At 36.1% G+C, this 16,315-nt stretch overlaps 3 protein-coding genes across 4 annotated transcripts; all 3 read left to right on the top strand.

Moving 5' to 3' along the window:
• The first annotated feature begins 417 nt into the window (after positions 1–417).
• LOC130069786 (uncharacterized) lies at positions 418–3,712 on the top strand. Its single transcript, XM_056233900.1, has 5 exons — positions 418–516; positions 604–638; positions 726–879; positions 993–1,213; positions 3,602–3,712. Exons 1-5 carry the CDS (start codon positions 429–431, stop codon positions 3,710–3,712), a joined length of 609 nt encoding a protein of 202 aa, XP_056089875.1. The 5' UTR covers positions 418–428.
• Positions 2,264–9,908, top strand: azin1b (antizyme inhibitor 1b). 2 transcript variants are annotated; one of them, XM_056233911.1, is made up of 12 exons: positions 2,264–2,449; positions 3,602–3,745; positions 5,664–5,840; positions 5,958–6,131; positions 6,252–6,424; positions 7,409–7,537; positions 7,625–7,706; positions 7,786–7,860; positions 7,952–8,117; positions 8,199–8,314; positions 8,406–8,623; positions 8,776–9,908. In XM_056233911.1, the coding sequence occupies exons 3-12, from the start codon at positions 5,739–5,741 to the stop codon at positions 8,849–8,851; spliced, it is 1,311 nt and encodes a 436-aa protein (XP_056089886.1). In that variant the 5' UTR covers positions 2,264–2,449; positions 3,602–3,745; positions 5,664–5,738; the 3' UTR covers positions 8,852–9,908. The 2 variants fall into 2 exon arrangements, with proteins under 2 accessions (XP_056089886.1, XP_056089885.1); XM_056233910.1 differs by having other exon boundaries at positions 8,181–8,314.
• Positions 9,909–10,112: 204 nt separating this feature from the next.
• rrm2b (ribonucleotide reductase M2 b) lies at positions 10,113–14,869 on the top strand. Its single transcript, XM_056233939.1, has 9 exons — positions 10,113–10,267; positions 10,830–10,979; positions 11,991–12,107; positions 12,213–12,346; positions 13,712–13,806; positions 13,905–14,038; positions 14,193–14,297; positions 14,389–14,502; positions 14,591–14,869. Exons 1-9 carry the CDS (start codon positions 10,220–10,222, stop codon positions 14,741–14,743), a joined length of 1,050 nt encoding a protein of 349 aa, XP_056089914.1. The 5' UTR covers positions 10,113–10,219; the 3' UTR covers positions 14,744–14,869.
• Positions 14,870–16,315: the final 1,446 nt, after the last annotated feature.

The following is a 16,315-nucleotide window of genomic DNA, read 5'->3' as shown; positions in this document are numbered from 1 at the left end:
TTAAATAGAAACATGATTTGACCTTTTTTAGCTGTGAGATCAGCTCACTAGTCAATGTTCAACACTCTTCATTATATCAGTGCAGGCATTAATACCTCACATGTGTAGTCAAACCTATAGACTAACATAATTATGTACAGTGGAGGAAACTTGTTAAATTAAAATGGATGAAATTGTTGTCTATTCACCACATCACAATTCAGCGGAGAGGACAAGAGCCTCAACCACAGCGCTACCTTGCAGATACTAATTTATTCACATGCCCCTTCTGCACATCTCAAATATGTAAACCCAGACATTATCATCAAATAGTGGCCCATATAGCTGGGCATAAAATAAGGCCCCAGCAGCACCTGATCCACCACAACAAACTCCTTCGCTGGCCCCAGCGGCACCTGATCAAAGAAACTTGATATACTGTATTATTAATGTGTTTTTATGTCATAAATTTATCAAGATCGGTCATGGAAATCCAGCAAAGAAAGAGAAGGCGGACTGACAAGCCACACAAAACTGGTATGATTTATTTTGTTTGAGGTGCTCTATTATTTATAGTAAATGTTGACTGTTATTTACTGATGTTCTTCATTTGTCCCTTCATAGTGGCAACTGTTGACCAACCCCTGAACATACAGGAGGCATGTATTTGTTATTACTCAATTTATAAAATGCAAGGGAATCATTATAACCACAAGAAGTTCAGATTATGTTTTGTTCATGTATAGCTTCCTCCGCTGGTCCTTCGTGAAATCTTACTGGAGGTTGTGCTTCAAGATGGTGATGTTGCAATTGGCTCCCTTGCCCTCACCTGCAGGTGCTTCAACAGCATTGTGAGCATGGAAAGTTTCCGCCGAGAGGCTCACTTTCGGTGGTTGGACAGTAAGTTTTATTAGTGTCACTGTTTGGTTAATCACAGCTCTCTCTGTTTTTCTCAGTTATGTATGGTTGAATATTAAGACAATGATGAGGTCAGCTGACAACTTTTTTTTTAGGTGTCGTGAACTGGAAGGCATTCAGTGAAAATGTCAGAAACCTGTACAGGGTTCCATACAGTCTATCCAGATGTCTCCATTTTGATACTACATACAAAGACTGTGGCGAAGGCTACAGAGGAAGAGGGCAAAGAGGTGTGTTGCAGGGGTTCTATGGCTCTGATGACTCCCCAGGATACTGCGGAGACTGTTTCTATGTGGCTGTGGAGGAAGCATCTAATGTTTCATGCAATGTGTTCCTCATGTTTGAACTTGCCACATTTATTGCTTATTTTATTTGATTGGATTGGATGCTCTCTTTTTTACTATTACATTAAATAGAGAATGCTGCATTTATCAATACAGTTTTTCATCATATTGGTTACAGTATCTATACGGTCAATAAAGTGATGCTAATGTTTAAAGTTTTCAGAGTCATTATTCTAATTAAACACATTTTACCTTAATTTAAAGGTCAATACGTTTTACTTTATATATCATTTAATGTAAGCTACAAATATCACTTAAATATCAGTCATTACATATAAATATATTTTGAAAAATACAGGTGAGAAAGACCAATACAATAATTTTCACCATTGCTTTACAGTAGGATTTGGTAACTTTATTGGAAATTGAATTTTTCCTTGTTAATCACCGTTACAACTTGATTTATGTTGTGTTGTTCACACACACACAAAACGAAAATAAAACTAATGTAGGCCTAATTATAAATAGTTGAGTAATAAAGTAATTTTTAATACTTTTACCTTTTAAGGTTTACATTTAGAGAAAAATTGCATGTAGGTAGGAGAGAATATTATAAAATATAATACACACTCACAGGCTATAACAACATTTACATATACATTGCGACAACATTTATGTCAAAATAAAATCCAGCTACTTATTTTCTTTAAAAAGGAATTCTTTCATAAACCAAATTTCCCGTTATGTTATAAGATACAGATCTTGTATAACTATCTTATGAAAGAATTCCTTTTTATATCTTATGAAAGAATTCCTTTTTAAAGAAAATAGGTAGTTGTAGCCTGTATTTTATTTTTTACATAAATCAAATGTTGTCGCGATATAGACATAATAGTAAAAATCAAGAAAAAACCCGAGAAATAATAATAACGCATTTCCGCTTCTGAAAGTGCTTCCGAATCCGTACGGTTATGATTGGATGGTTGGAAAATGCCTAGACCGGTTTGAAAACGCCCATTAATTGGGAAACACCTTCTTGTTGTTCCGCAGAGACCTCTATTTGGAACCGCCCGCCTTCTTCCACCACCAACCATTCTGAATCTGCCTGAGATAGACAGCAGCGCTCTCGTGTTCGGCCGAGCCCTCTTACCCAGGCATATGGCACATAAAGCCTCTTTTCTTTCTTCTATTTGTGTCCCCACCACTCTTTAAAAATTCCGCCGAAAAAGAGAAGACGATTTTCCAAATCTTTCAGGCCGTTATCTCACGTAAGTACAGCGTTTGTTGTTGTTTTTAGTCTTCATCCCGGAAAAAATTAGCCGTTTGCTGTAAAGAGCCGTGACACAACATGGCGGTTGGTAGTAGTTGCGCTTGTTATACGGGCAATGGCAGGGCTCCATGAAGGACAACGACAAATGGATTTAAAACTCACATTTTATGAGGATTACACGCGTTTATTGGTATAAATACTTAGTTGTCGGAGTATGACGGGTGTAGTTGGGTAAATAGTTAACGTTAGTGAGCTGTTCAGTGGACCAAACCCAGGTGCTTACGACATGTCATGTCAGGTTATTGAATGACGAGTGTTACACATTAAAATATAGACTAGTTTACCTTGTTCTAAATAATTTCAGATATGTCATTCTTACTTGGCCACAAAATATATTATACTTGCATAATTTATGTGAGTTAAAATTTTGTTTTCCTCCAGAAACTCTTGTATTGGTACAACATTACCGCATGCCAAACACAAGTCTTAAATTACTTGTGTTTAAAAAACTTAAATTACACAATGTTTATTATACCATAATAACACTATATTACCACAACTTTCTACGCCTTAGTGGATTAGTATTTAATGTACTTCGTAAAGTTGAACAAGTTAAAACCTATTTCTTAACCAATTAATTAGTAAGGCCATAGGAAACAATTAAACAACAGATTTTTCAGGAAAGTTTTGATCATGGCCCTAGAAACTCATTGAATATCATTAAATATGATACAGTGTGTTTTATAGGTTAAAGCGGTCCACATGAAGAAACAAACACCATGACCTCTGATAAATGTTCAGCAAGTTACTCCATTTATTGATCCCATGTGGGAAGATGAAGATAAGACCATGTTGTTTAATGCTTAAAAATGAGAACACTGAGTAACATCACCCAGGTCAAGTACAAAGTACAACAGTAAATAAGCAGTGACTTGATAAAAGCGTTATACCCTACAAATGAAGGGATGCTAAAATATATAATGCACCCGTGTTAGAAAACTGGTTGTGATTCTGTGAAGAATTATTTCAGAAATGTTCTAACCTGTCCTGCTACTTTTTTTTTTTTGGTTCTAATATATATCAGTTTATTTTATCCATCAGCTGCTCTTGTAAATCAAATATTTATACACCTGTTTTTGTGACTCCACAGGGCTCCCCACTCTCTCTGAGAGTGTTTAAGCGATACCCAGAAGGCCTAGGGGAGGCCCTCTACCGCGAACTGTTCGACTTCAACGCTGAGCCGCCTTGGGATCCTAGTTGATAGCGGGAGAGGACCATCTCCCATCTTGTCCATGTGAGTACCTAAATATTACACTCTGCTCTTGAAGTACCGGTTATAGACAATTACATAATAACATGATTTATTTAATTCCACATAAAAATCTGTGTCTGCACGCACCCAACTGTAGTGGATTGTTTTTGGTTTTACGTAACACTATTGGTAGATTATATTTAACACCTTTGCCCCCCATTCATACTGCACAAATCCATTGGTAATACCATCAAATACTTCATTGTGCTTCAAAGCCACTGGGATTTATTTTGATTGGGTCTGAGTAAAAAAAGTAGCCTGTAGGCCACATTCTTAAAGCCTATGTGTTGTCATCTCTAAAGATGGACTCATGTGATACCTTCTCTAGCTATGTGATTAGTTATCCATGCTTGTTGTACTTATTAGCTTTGTTGCTGTTGTAAACCAAATTTAGATTAATGACAAACCTCAACTTCCTGTTCAAAGTTTGCTCATAAAACTGTGTTTTGAAATATGTGGGTAGGTGTTGTAATTGACCTTTCTTGGTAGTTTGATTGACAGGCGATCTGACCAATCATAATCCGCTGAATCTGCCATTTTTGTCCGACAAAACAGTCAGGAGAGTTAGTAAAATAACGTTGGAGGATTTGAACTTGAAAAACGGAGTGTATTGACGTCTTTCCGCGGTTAAATGTACAATATGTAAGAATTTTGTAATAAAATATCCAAAAATCACCTGCACGGTGTGATATATTTCCTGCAGTTGTGTACTTACAATATCCCAAAAGTTCCCAAAGATTTTAAATTTCAGAGAAATTTGAAATAATGGCTCGTCCCTGGTCATTGTCGCCTGTCAATGAAGTAATATCCGCGTTATCCCTGGTTTCCGCTCGTACTGCCATAGTAACCATGGCGACAGACGTGGACAACTACGCTACGTCTAGCTCGCTCACGCTGTTGTTGTTTCGTTCAAATATTATGGACCATGGCAATCAGACTTTGGGACAAAAGAACTAAAACGAGGATCAATATCGGCGTGGCGTTTCCAGATGTCAAGAGCTCCACGTCCGCAACTAACTTCGACTTGACAGAGACACTGCTCTTACATGTAGCCTACGTTATTAGACAGGTGAGCAAATGTACATAAAAATAATCGATGTTATATATCTCAACATGATGAAATGTTAGAATATGATCAGTATATGTTATTCTAATGTTGATCTAGCTTACTGCTAGTCTCATACAGCCAACAAACTAACTCATAGAATAACATTATAACTTTCAACACACTCAAATGCTGTTTAGTGTGATAGTGTAGACCAAGTGAAACAGCGCTGCGTTACCTCAGAAGTTTAATGCCAGCGTAGATGTCAAACAGTCATGATAAAAACATCAATGTATTCACTCATCCATAAACATTATTAGATCATTCGGCATGACGACAAGTTCCATAATTCCGCTTATGCGTTATCAACCTACGCCTTTGTTATCTAGCGTGGAAAAAAATTACATATTGTAGCTTTAAAACAACATTCCTTATGTTCATTCATGTTTATTTGATGCTATAAATTAACTAGAAGGAAGAGATGAGCGGTTTACGAGCAGCTTTAACTGAGGCTATATAGCGATCTGTCAGACACATTAAAGAGCCACAAAATGGTATTTATTGTTTAAATTAATGTAAAAAATGACCAAATTTGAAAATTGAGACTTTGTTTCATATCAAAAGTAACCTGGTCTGTCCTGTATATCAGTGCGTTGTCAGTGTCCTCTCTGCTCCGCGATGTATTTTTCAAAGCGTGAGAACATGGTGGGGTGTGAGAGCAGCATGGCTTGTCATAGCGAACTCTTTGCAAGCAGTCAATTGTACGCCTTGTCGTCAAGTTTTGTCTGAAAGCGTAAGGTTATTTGAATGTTATGCAAGTTTTTGTTATAAAACCATTTGTTTTCCCTTAAACAGTTTGTTGCATACCCAGAATACCCCAGCGGCTCAGTAAACTCTCTATGATTGTCGGATTTGCGGAATACGGTTGAGATGAAAGGATTCTTTGATGCACCAAACTACTTTATAGAACTACTTGAGGGAGGTACGACCCTTGAAAATGTTATCGACAACCACGTCTATGAACAAAATCTGGTGAGTTCAGAAAATTGGTTGTCAAGTTGCATCATGATGAATGTCTGTTTAAGTTAAGAAATAAAACACTGGTGTTTTTTCATTTTTTTCATTGTTTGGTCCGATTTTGTTCCTCAGGCTGAAAAAAATGCATTTGTTGTGGCCGACCTTGGGGCCCTAATGCGACAGCATGTTCTGTGGAAGACCACTATGCCCCTAGTTCGACCCTTCTACCCGGTCTGTTGTAACAGCAGCCCTGTAGTCATTGAAGTTCTGTCTGCACTTGGTGTTGGTTTTGTCTGTGCAAATAAGGTAACATTGAAATTTTTTACTTACTTGGAAGATATTAGAAAGATCTCAAAACATTATTTTGAAACATCTCATTGGATTTTGAGGCACACCATCTAATAGAACTGTATTGATTTCTTTCAGGCTGAAACCACATTGGTGTTGGATCATGATGTCCCTCCTGAAAACATCATCCTCTCTGGAGTTTGCAAGCAGCTCTCACTCATTAAACACGCTGCCAAGACCGGCATTAACTATCTGGTGTGTGAAAATGAGGCAGACCTTCGCAAAATTGCCCGTGCCCATCCTGAGGCCAAGTAAGTCCTTTAAACCTATTCACGTACACTACAGTTTAAAAGTTTGGGCTCAGTAAAAAAAAAATGAATTAATGCTTTATTCGGCAAGGATAATTAAATTGATCAAAAGTGACTGTAAAGACATTTATAATGTTACAAAAGATTTAGATTTGAAATAAATGCTGTTCTTTTAAATTTTCTATTCATCGAAGAATCCTGAAAAAATTTATCATGATTTCCAAAAATATGAAGCAGCACAACTGTTTTCAACATCGATAATAATAAGAAAAGTTACTTGAGCACCAAATTAGCATATTATAATGATTTCTGAAGGGTCATGTGACACTGAAGAGTAGGGCTGTCAAAATGGCTGAAAATAATACTATATAATACATAATATTAGAATAATATTCGAATATAAGGCATTATTTCAGTTAGGAGAAAAAAGCTTTTGGCTTGTCTCCTGAGGCCACAAGAGGGCGCAAGGAGCAAAATATTAATGCATCTCATTAAATTGTTTATTCAAAGCAATAAAATAACATGACAAAAAAAAAAAAAAAGTTTATAAATCAAATATAACTTTGTAAATTGCATAAACAATTATGAACAGAACAGCATCTTGTAGTTATGTATTTAGCTTTGTTTGATATAAAGAGCCGAAGCGTCGATCACACACTTTTTGTTTTAAAAACATGAGATAGAGTGGAATGGGGAAAAACCCCCACAAAGTCTCGAAATATATATTTTTAAAGGTTTAACTTTTTTTTAAACTTAACATGGCTTTTTAAACGTGCGGCTCTCATGCAAGACGCGAGTGCAGCGGTCAAAGATGTCCGTCTAGTCTAGTTCATGTCTACAGAAAAGTGCTTTCTGTGTGAACGAGATTTTCTTCATATTATGCTTATAAACACAATAAACGCTGTCATATTATCCCTAATTTTATTTTTCATGTAATATTTTTTATATTTATGAAATTCTCCTGTGGCACCGTTCTTGTCTTAACAGGCTTTTGCTTCAAGTGTCTACTGAAGCACAGGTGGAAGAGGCGAGTGTGACCATTGGTTGCTCCCTGAAGGGCTGTAGACACCTTCTAGAAATGGCCAAGGAGTTGAGTGTAAATGTGGTTGGAGTCACGTAAGTGAAAGGATTTTGATCCCCATAAATCTGCTATGACTTCCTTGCTTTTTAAGAGTTTTTATAAAATGGGATATTTTTTCGCAGGTTCCAGGTACTAGCATCATGCAGAGATCCCCAAGCATACACCCATGCACTGTCAGACGCCCGCTGCATCTTTGACATGGGGGTCAGTTTTAAGAGAATTCAATTTTGATTAGTTAATTTCATGTATCTATTGGAGTGCTGAGTCCTCCTTGTTTCTACAGAAGGAATTAGGCTTTGACATGAACATCCTGGATATTGGTGGAGGATTCAGTGGTTCTGAGTTTCAGTTGCAACAGGTACAGCAAGCATGCATCTCATAGTTTTTCTTTTTTTTGTCATCCAGCGTAGATGTTACTCTAAGCTTTTCTCTTCTGTCTGTTTGATTAGGTACATTCTGTTGTCAGACCTCTGCTGGAAGCCTATTTCCCCTCAGCGTCTGGAGTGAGCGTCATTGCTGAACCAGGAAATTTCTTTGTGTTTTCCTCCTTCACCCTGGCTGTCAATGTTATTGGCAAAAAAGCGGCATGCCGGGATCTCCTTAGCAGCACACATGGTGAGCCTCATCGTATTTGATGCGTATCCCATAATATATATCTGCCTTATCTTATATTCTCAGTGTCTTTTGCACTTTCAGATGAGCTGACCCCAAACGACGTACCAGAATTTGTGTATTACATGAATGATGGTGTTTATGGAACTTTTGTTGGGAAGTTGTTTGGAAATATCATCGCCACACCCTCTGTCCACAAGGTAAAAAAAAAACATGCATGCACCAGAACACATGAACAATATTTGTACCAGTTACCTGAGGTTTTTAAACCGGATGTTTTGTGTATTTCAGATGTCGCTCACCCTTGATGAGCCTGTGTTCTCCAGCAGCTTGTGGGGTCCATCGTGTGACCCACTGGACCAGGTGGTGGAGCATTGCCTGCTCCCTGAGCTCGCTGTTGGGGACTGGCTCATTTTCAGCAACATGGGGACAAGCGGTCAGGAGGGCCCAGCAACCCTCAGCGACACAGACCAGCCACCTGTGTATTACACCATCTCCACAGATGACTGGTGATTATGATCACATTTCATTTGACCTTATGTGCTTTTTGTAGACTGTTTTTGTCATCCCTTTTTCATTTCACCCATTCTAAGAAGTGATTCTGTGATTTTAAAGGTTGTTTAAAGTGAATATAATGCTGTTTTTTTTCTCTTTCCTCCAGGTTTGAGATGCAAGAGGCTGGAATTTCTCTTGATGACACCATGAAAAACCTCTCTTTGGTCCAGTATGGCTTGTAACAGAGCCAGAGTCTGTCCACTAACCACTGGGCATGTGTATTGCTTGCAGAGTCAACATTCCATGGGTGGAAAAATTCTATTTGACTTGATGTTATTGGTCAAAAACTAATTGATTGACATTGTTACCTCAGTTTCTCACAATTACAACAGGGTCACTTTCCTTTTCGCTCAAAAATGACAGAAAACCCATATAAGATAACATATGCAACAAAATGGATGACTGTGGAGATGGCACCCAAATCCTGGGTTTCTTAAACACCGTTTACATAAATGTTCAACTAATTTAATTTTATTATGTATACATATATTGATATAGATGATCTACTGACAGTCTTGTAAATGAGTTGTCCGTACAAGATGCATTTGTTTCAAATCATGATAGATTTTAGATTCTGCACAAATAGGCCATGACCCTCAGTGTGTGAACAAGTGTACATTGGTTTAGCGATCTGTCCTTGTTCTCTCTTTTTAGTTTTCCATGGTTTTATAGAAGTAGGGAGCTTCTCTTCGCTCCTCATGCCAAATTATGGTTTCCTAATTACATGTGGTGCGTCACGTGACAGTATTTCCAAAGGTTGTTATATATTTCATAGTGCTCTATGGTAGAGTGTGCTATAATTTGCAGTGTCCCTTCGAAAGATTTTGAACCTTCTGCCAGGTTGTTAGTAGAAGGCAGATGTAAATTGGTCTCATGTTTTCCCTATTGTATATTTTATCAAACTAGAAAAACGGCGTGGCGTTATGACTCTGCTGATAACCTGCTTAGAGATGACATTTACCTCAAGTTACAGCTAAAATACAAGTTTCACCACAATCAGATTAAATACTGCAAGGCACTAGTTCTCAATCTAAAATTGAAAAGTCAAATGGTGTATATTTCAAATTCATGTTATACCTCATGGTGTCCAAGTTTGATTATAACAGCTCACGGTTTTATAAAATCACACCCCTTAGTAATGAAATATACTTTTGTCTAAGGCACTAATGGACCATTGCCTGTTTTTGACTGTAAAGTTGTGCTTGTAAAAGTGATTGATTAAAATATTAATTTAATACATTTCTGAGCAAATACTAATGAGTCATTTTTGTCTCGATTTTAAAATCGTGTGTGAATTAATTAAACTGCATTACACAAGGTACTAATATTATTATTTTTTTCTTCATTGAACTAGCTGACGGGTGTTTATATTTTACAGTAATTTTACCTTTAGTGAAGAATCGAAAGGGTTAATGTCTACAGAGGAACTGTGGAGGAGGAGGAGCGATAAGCGTGGTATATTCTTGCTTCAGTTAACTTAGTCATTTTCAATGACAGTCGACGTAGAGAGATCGCAGCTTCATCGCTGCTGACCAAACACGATAATAATCATGAACTCCAGTAAAAGCAACTCTCAGACGGACATTACGGAATATCAGGTAATAATACAATTATTATGCAGCATACGGACTTTGAATAAATGTTGAATCTGCCTGCCTGAATATGTGCGCGGATGTAAGCTTTCATAACAAAGCCTCGCGCACAGGAAAAGGTGACCTTAGCGCTAAATAAAGCGTATAATATAATAATAATACATAAATAAGGGTTAATAGCAATACAATTTCGAAAATAGTGTGTGTCATAATGACAGATTCAGTAAAAAGGGTGTTATGTGTTGCAAATCGCGAAAGCGATTTGAAAAAGTGGTAACTTGGTATGAATAAAGTGAATTATGTAGAGATTATTTGTATATTTATTTTGATGTGTTAAAATGTGAATATAGTTAAGAATTGTAATGTTATTCTTTAAATCACACGTGAATGAATATGTCCTTTTAAATTTTTCGTAAGCAGATTCGTCATCAGTCCGCACCACATTAACGTTATTCAATCAGTGACAGCTCTGTTTATCTGTTCTCTTTGCGCTTTAATAACGAGCCGATGTTATAAGACTGCAGTGAATAAGTTAAATCCGCTATTAACAGTCATGTTTCTCTTGCAGAATGGTCACAAGGATGTTGGCCCAAGCAGTATTGAAGACGAGCCCCTCCTCAGAGAGAACCCCAAACGATTTGTCATTTTCCCTATTCAATATCCAGACATCTGGAAAATGTACAAACAAGCTCAAGCTTCATTCTGGACAGTTGAGGAGGTGAATATTATTTTTGAATGATCAATTATAATAAAAATGAAAATATTCTTAGAATCACTTTTAGAATGATTTTTACAGCTGATGAACAATAAAAACATTAACAGCCAATCAGAATCCATTAAAATTTAAAGAGCTCGAACATTTAAAACATAACTGCAGTGCATGTTTATAATAAACAGAACGTTATCTTGAGATGGTGTGTTTGCTAATGGACCGTTGTCGTGGCAAATCAGGTCCTCCCCCGAAGTCGGGTCTCTGTTAGGACCCCCAAACTTTCCCATTTGCTCAAAATACTTTTAATAACTACTCTTTTTAGAGCCCGATCACAATTCCTTTTTACAATACAAAACCATGTTATGATAAATGCTGTTTGAACTACGTTATAATGACCATTATAATGACATTAGCTTATGTACAAGCATTGCATACAGATATCTGATTAGCTAGTTTAGTTTATACACGCAATACCCTACATTTTATTCACAATCATCTTTAATGTAATTACTATTAATTAATAGTATTAATTTAAGTGTTAAATATTTCAGTTATAAAAACAATGTAATGATGTTCAATTATTCACTTAATATTGATATTAGGCTATAATTAATAAATAACAGTTTATCAAGTGATGTTATGTTCAATTTGTTTTATTATGCACTGTATAGTAAGCTAAATTAATATAGTTTGTTTGTGCTTAATGTAATAATGAACCCGATTTGTCATGACACTGTAATAACTATAACATTTGAATAATCCTTAAAGATTAGGAAAGTCCGCACCACAACTTTAACAATAACGACACAGAGGAATTAACTCAGTATCACTTTCAGATTGATTTTTTCCATCTGATAAATATAAAAAATAAAAATAAATCAAACCTGTCCATTAATGTAAGAATTTACATTATAATGAATTATTATTTTTGGTGCTCTGTTCTTTTCATTAAAATGAGTATGTGCACTTGTCACTGCTGAATGTGAAACCACTAAACGTTTTAATGGGTTTGTATAGGTGGATTTATCAAAGGACTTGGTTCACTGGGACAGCCTGAAGTCTGAAGAGAAACACTTCATATCCCATATACTGGCTTTCTTTGCAGCAAGTGATGGGATAGTCAACGAGAACCTAGCAAGTGCATCTCCTTCTAACCCACATTAACCAATATAAAATGTTATGAAATAGATCAGTAGAACAAGATGTTTCCAATAAACATAATGTCTTTATTTCTCACAGGTGCAGAGGTTCAGTCAAGAGGTGCAGCTCCCGGAGGCTCGATCCTTCTACGGCTTTCAGATCCTCATCGAGAATGTGCACTCCGAAATGTACAGCATGCTCATCAACACCTACATAAGGGATCTGAAAGAGAGGTGAGATGAAAATGAAGTGTACTTTTAACAATGTCAGTTACAGCTTTTACACAGGTGACAGGTGCAAGATTCAGTTAAGCTGTTTTTGCTAACATTTTCCTTATGTGGTTTATGAGCCTCAAAACCACACAAAAAAAACATCTGTAAGAGATATGAAGGTATTAATTGTTCTACTTGTGTTTTATATGAACATCATGATCAAGATTATAATAGTCTTAAAAACAACTTGTGTTATAAACGTTTCATACATAGCCTACTAGTGACTTTAAACATAACAACATAAATTGCACCGCCTTTCAAAATATTTTCTGAATGAAATCCAATACTTTTTTCTCTCTAATTTTGGGGCGCTGATTCCAAAAATTCCACACTTTCTCACAAAACATGGGTAACACTTCATTTTACAGTGTCCTTGTTACATATGTTACATGTACTTATCATAGCAATAACAGTAAATTATGGATAATTACCATATCCTAATCCTACCCTAATCCTATAGTAAGTACATGTGGTTAATTATTATTACTCAGTACTTAAATGTATAATTACATTGAAACAATGACACCTTAAAATAAAGTGTAACCAAAACACAATATGCATTTCGTAGCATTTTTTGCTTTCGACAACCATTTGCAAGTTGAAGTCTTGTATTATCCCTTTAAGGAATAGTTCACTCACTTACTCACTCATTTACTCCCTCTCAAGTTGTTTCAAACCTGTATGAATTTCTTTCTTCTGCTGAACATAAAAGAAGATATTTTGAAGAATGTCGGTAACCAAACAGTTGATGGACCCCATTGACTTCCATACTATGGAAGTCAATGGGGTCCATCAACTGTTTGGTTACCGACATTCTTCAAAATATCTTTTCTTGTGTTCAGCGGCAGGATTCCTACCTTCCTCTGAATTCTCAGACAATTTTCACATGTATGACACTATTTTATGCCTAATCCGGATTTCAGGCTTAGAATTATGGCCAATGACAGAAGAGGATGCAAACATGAGCCGGATGTTTTCTACTACATCCAAACAGAAAATTACAGATTTCGTGAAAAAAGCTAAAAAGAGTATTTGAGCATATTTTTCCACTCCTGTGCAGATTGTAAGTTGAATAATAGGCTGAATTATATGAAACTTTTGACATTTTACTGCTTTTGTTATTATGATAAGTGCATTAAAGTCACTGAAAAGTCTTCAGCTGAAAAGTTTTTAATAATATTTTTTAACTCGGCATCATCAAATTAGATAATATTAGGCTCCCCGACACCCCCCATCCCCCCAACCCCCACCCCACTTTGTAATTTTTTTTGCTATTTTAATACAATGTAAGGATCCTCTCTAAATCCAAATCTCTTCTTCCTAAAGGGACTATTTGTTTAATGCAATTCAGACCATGCCTCTTGTAAGGCGGAAAGCAGACTGGGCCTTACAGTGGATCTCTGACACAAACTCAACTTTTGGTGTGTGGGAAAAATTCATTTTTCCTAAAATAAGAGTACGAAATTGATTATTATTAGACTTGATCAACAGCAGCTTTTGTTCATTTATTTATTCTTAGGAGAGCGACTAGTAGCTTTTGCTGCGGTGGAAGGCATCTTCTTCTCTGGATCATTTGCTGCCATCTACTGGTTGAAGAAAAGAGGCCTGATGCCCGGACTCACCTACTCCAATGAACTCATCAGCAGAGATGAGGTTAAAACAAAAATATGATAATGTTATCAGTAGAGGCTTTAAGATAATTAGATCATGGTTTGATCAAAGTGTGTTATCAATGATAAAAAAATATAGTGGAGATAACAGTAAAAAACTAATCAAGGCTATTGTTGTTTATTCTGAACCTTCACAGGGTCTGCACTGTAATTTCGCCTGTCTAATGTACAGCTACTTGGTGAAAAAACCTTCTGCTGGCAGAGTGAATGACATCATCAAAAAGGCTGTGAGCATTGAACAGGTAAGTTCACATTGCTGTGCTCTAGTAATGTGGAATGCATTATTGCAGGCATGAATTTAATTGTATCTGTCTTTGCTTGTCTTTCCTGAAGGAGTTTCTCACAGAAGCCTTACCGGTCAATTTGATCGGGATGAACTGCTCTCTCATGAAGCAGTACATTGAGTTTGTGGCTGACCGATTGCTAACAGACTTAGGATTGGCCAAAGTCAGTATTCTATCTAGATTGTCTTCTGATTTTTGTCTGATAATCTTTATATTTATATAACTGTGCTTTAAAATTTATGTCTCAAAAGGTTTACCGTTCAGAAAACCCCTTCGACTTTATGGAGTCAATCTCATTGGAGGGAAAAACAAATTTCTTCGAGAAGCGAGTTGGCGAGTACCAGCGACTTGGAGTGATGTCAAACATGATGGACTGTGAATTCACTCTTGATGCAGATTTCTAACGATGAACTTGAAGAAATTGTATTTATTTATTGGACAGTGTTTTATTACTTCCTAAAGAAAGAAAAGTCGTCAACTGACTTTTTGTTTGTTTTTAAGTCCAAGCTGAAAATGAAAAATGAACAGTGGACTTTTTAAGTTTTGTTTTATTTAGGGTTTTTTTTCACATGGGACTCCATGGTACACAGACAAGCAGAAAACAAATTATGGGTTCTCAAGCAGAAACAAAAACAAATATTTTGTGGTGTAAATCTTTTAGAATTTCAAAGATGTTTTAGATTAAAACATAAATATTGAAACTTGTGTAACATGGAAAATGATAACCCATGACACATTAAAGGGATAGTTCACTTTGAAATAAAGTTTTGGTATGTTTTAGCTTACCTCAAGGGCATCCAAGATGTAGGTGTCTTTGTTTCCGCAGAAGTTTCAATTTTGATATTTTTAGGTCAATCCGTTCTTGTCTGTCAGTCATATAATGCAGGTCTATGGTCACAGAGAAGTCCAAATTAAACATGATTTAATGACTAGTAGTTTCATATCATACCAAAACATATCAAAAATTTTTTTCAAAGTGAACTATCCCTTTAACTTCAACATTAACAATTACATTAACAAGGGCTAAAAAATTACATTGGGTTGACAATGTCAAGTGTGAAAATCCATTATATTCCATTTCAGAGAGAAAACCTTGAAACGTTGAGGTTTATATTACAATAAAAGTTTGTCAAATTAGCCTAAGATGTCGGCTGCAATTTGTCTGGGTGCGAATAGAAACTGCAGACAGCTAAGAAAAATAACAAACTGTAAAAAATATTAAAGAAAAAATAGAATAAATACAAAGAAAGAAGTAAAAATATAGGAAGACACAGAGAGCCACTTTTGTAGATAGGTTGATACGCCATGGATTTTTCATTTTTAATATCAAGATTTTAGATTAATGGTATTGCTTTTTTTTTTTTTTACCCAACAGTCAGCGTTCAACTTGATTGAAGCCTTTTTGTAGCTATATTGTCATCTGCTGTCGCTGAAACCTTGTGAGTTGCCCACATAGACAGCATTTTGGACATCTTAAAGGGAAAGTTCACCCAAAAAAGAAAATTCTGTCATCATTTACACCCACCCCACCCCCAAGTTGTTCCAATCCTGTAGGAATGTATTTATTCTGCTGAACCCAAAAGAAGATATTTTGACCAGACAGTTGATGGACCCCATTGACTTCCATAGTATGGAAGAAAAATAAATACTATGGCATCAACTGTTTGGTAACTGACATTCTTCAAAATATCTTCTTTTGTGTCCAGCAGAATAAAGAAATTCAAACAGGTTTGGAACAACTTGAGGGGGAGGAAATTACACAAAAACAAATGGGTGAACTTTAACTTGAACGCACTTGTGTTCAGGGTTAAGAGAACCGAAACCTGATCTTATTCAGAACCGGTTAAATATTTCGCAATTGATTAATCGATTACAAATACTGTGCAAATGACACGTAAGTCAAAGATATTTGTACAGAATTATAAAACTTTCGGTTCCGTATCTTTAAAGTGATTCCGCAGAATATAGAGCATAGA

This window comes from Rhinichthys klamathensis, unplaced genomic scaffold, assembly GCF_029890125.1.
Source record: "Rhinichthys klamathensis goyatoka isolate OS25496 unplaced genomic scaffold, OSU_Roscu_1.1 h1tg000384l_1, whole genome shotgun sequence".
Lineage (NCBI taxonomy): Eukaryota > Metazoa > Chordata > Actinopteri > Cypriniformes > Leuciscidae > Rhinichthys > Rhinichthys klamathensis.
Note: the sequence above shows the minus strand (reverse complement) of the source record. Positions and strands in the feature narration are given on the sequence as shown.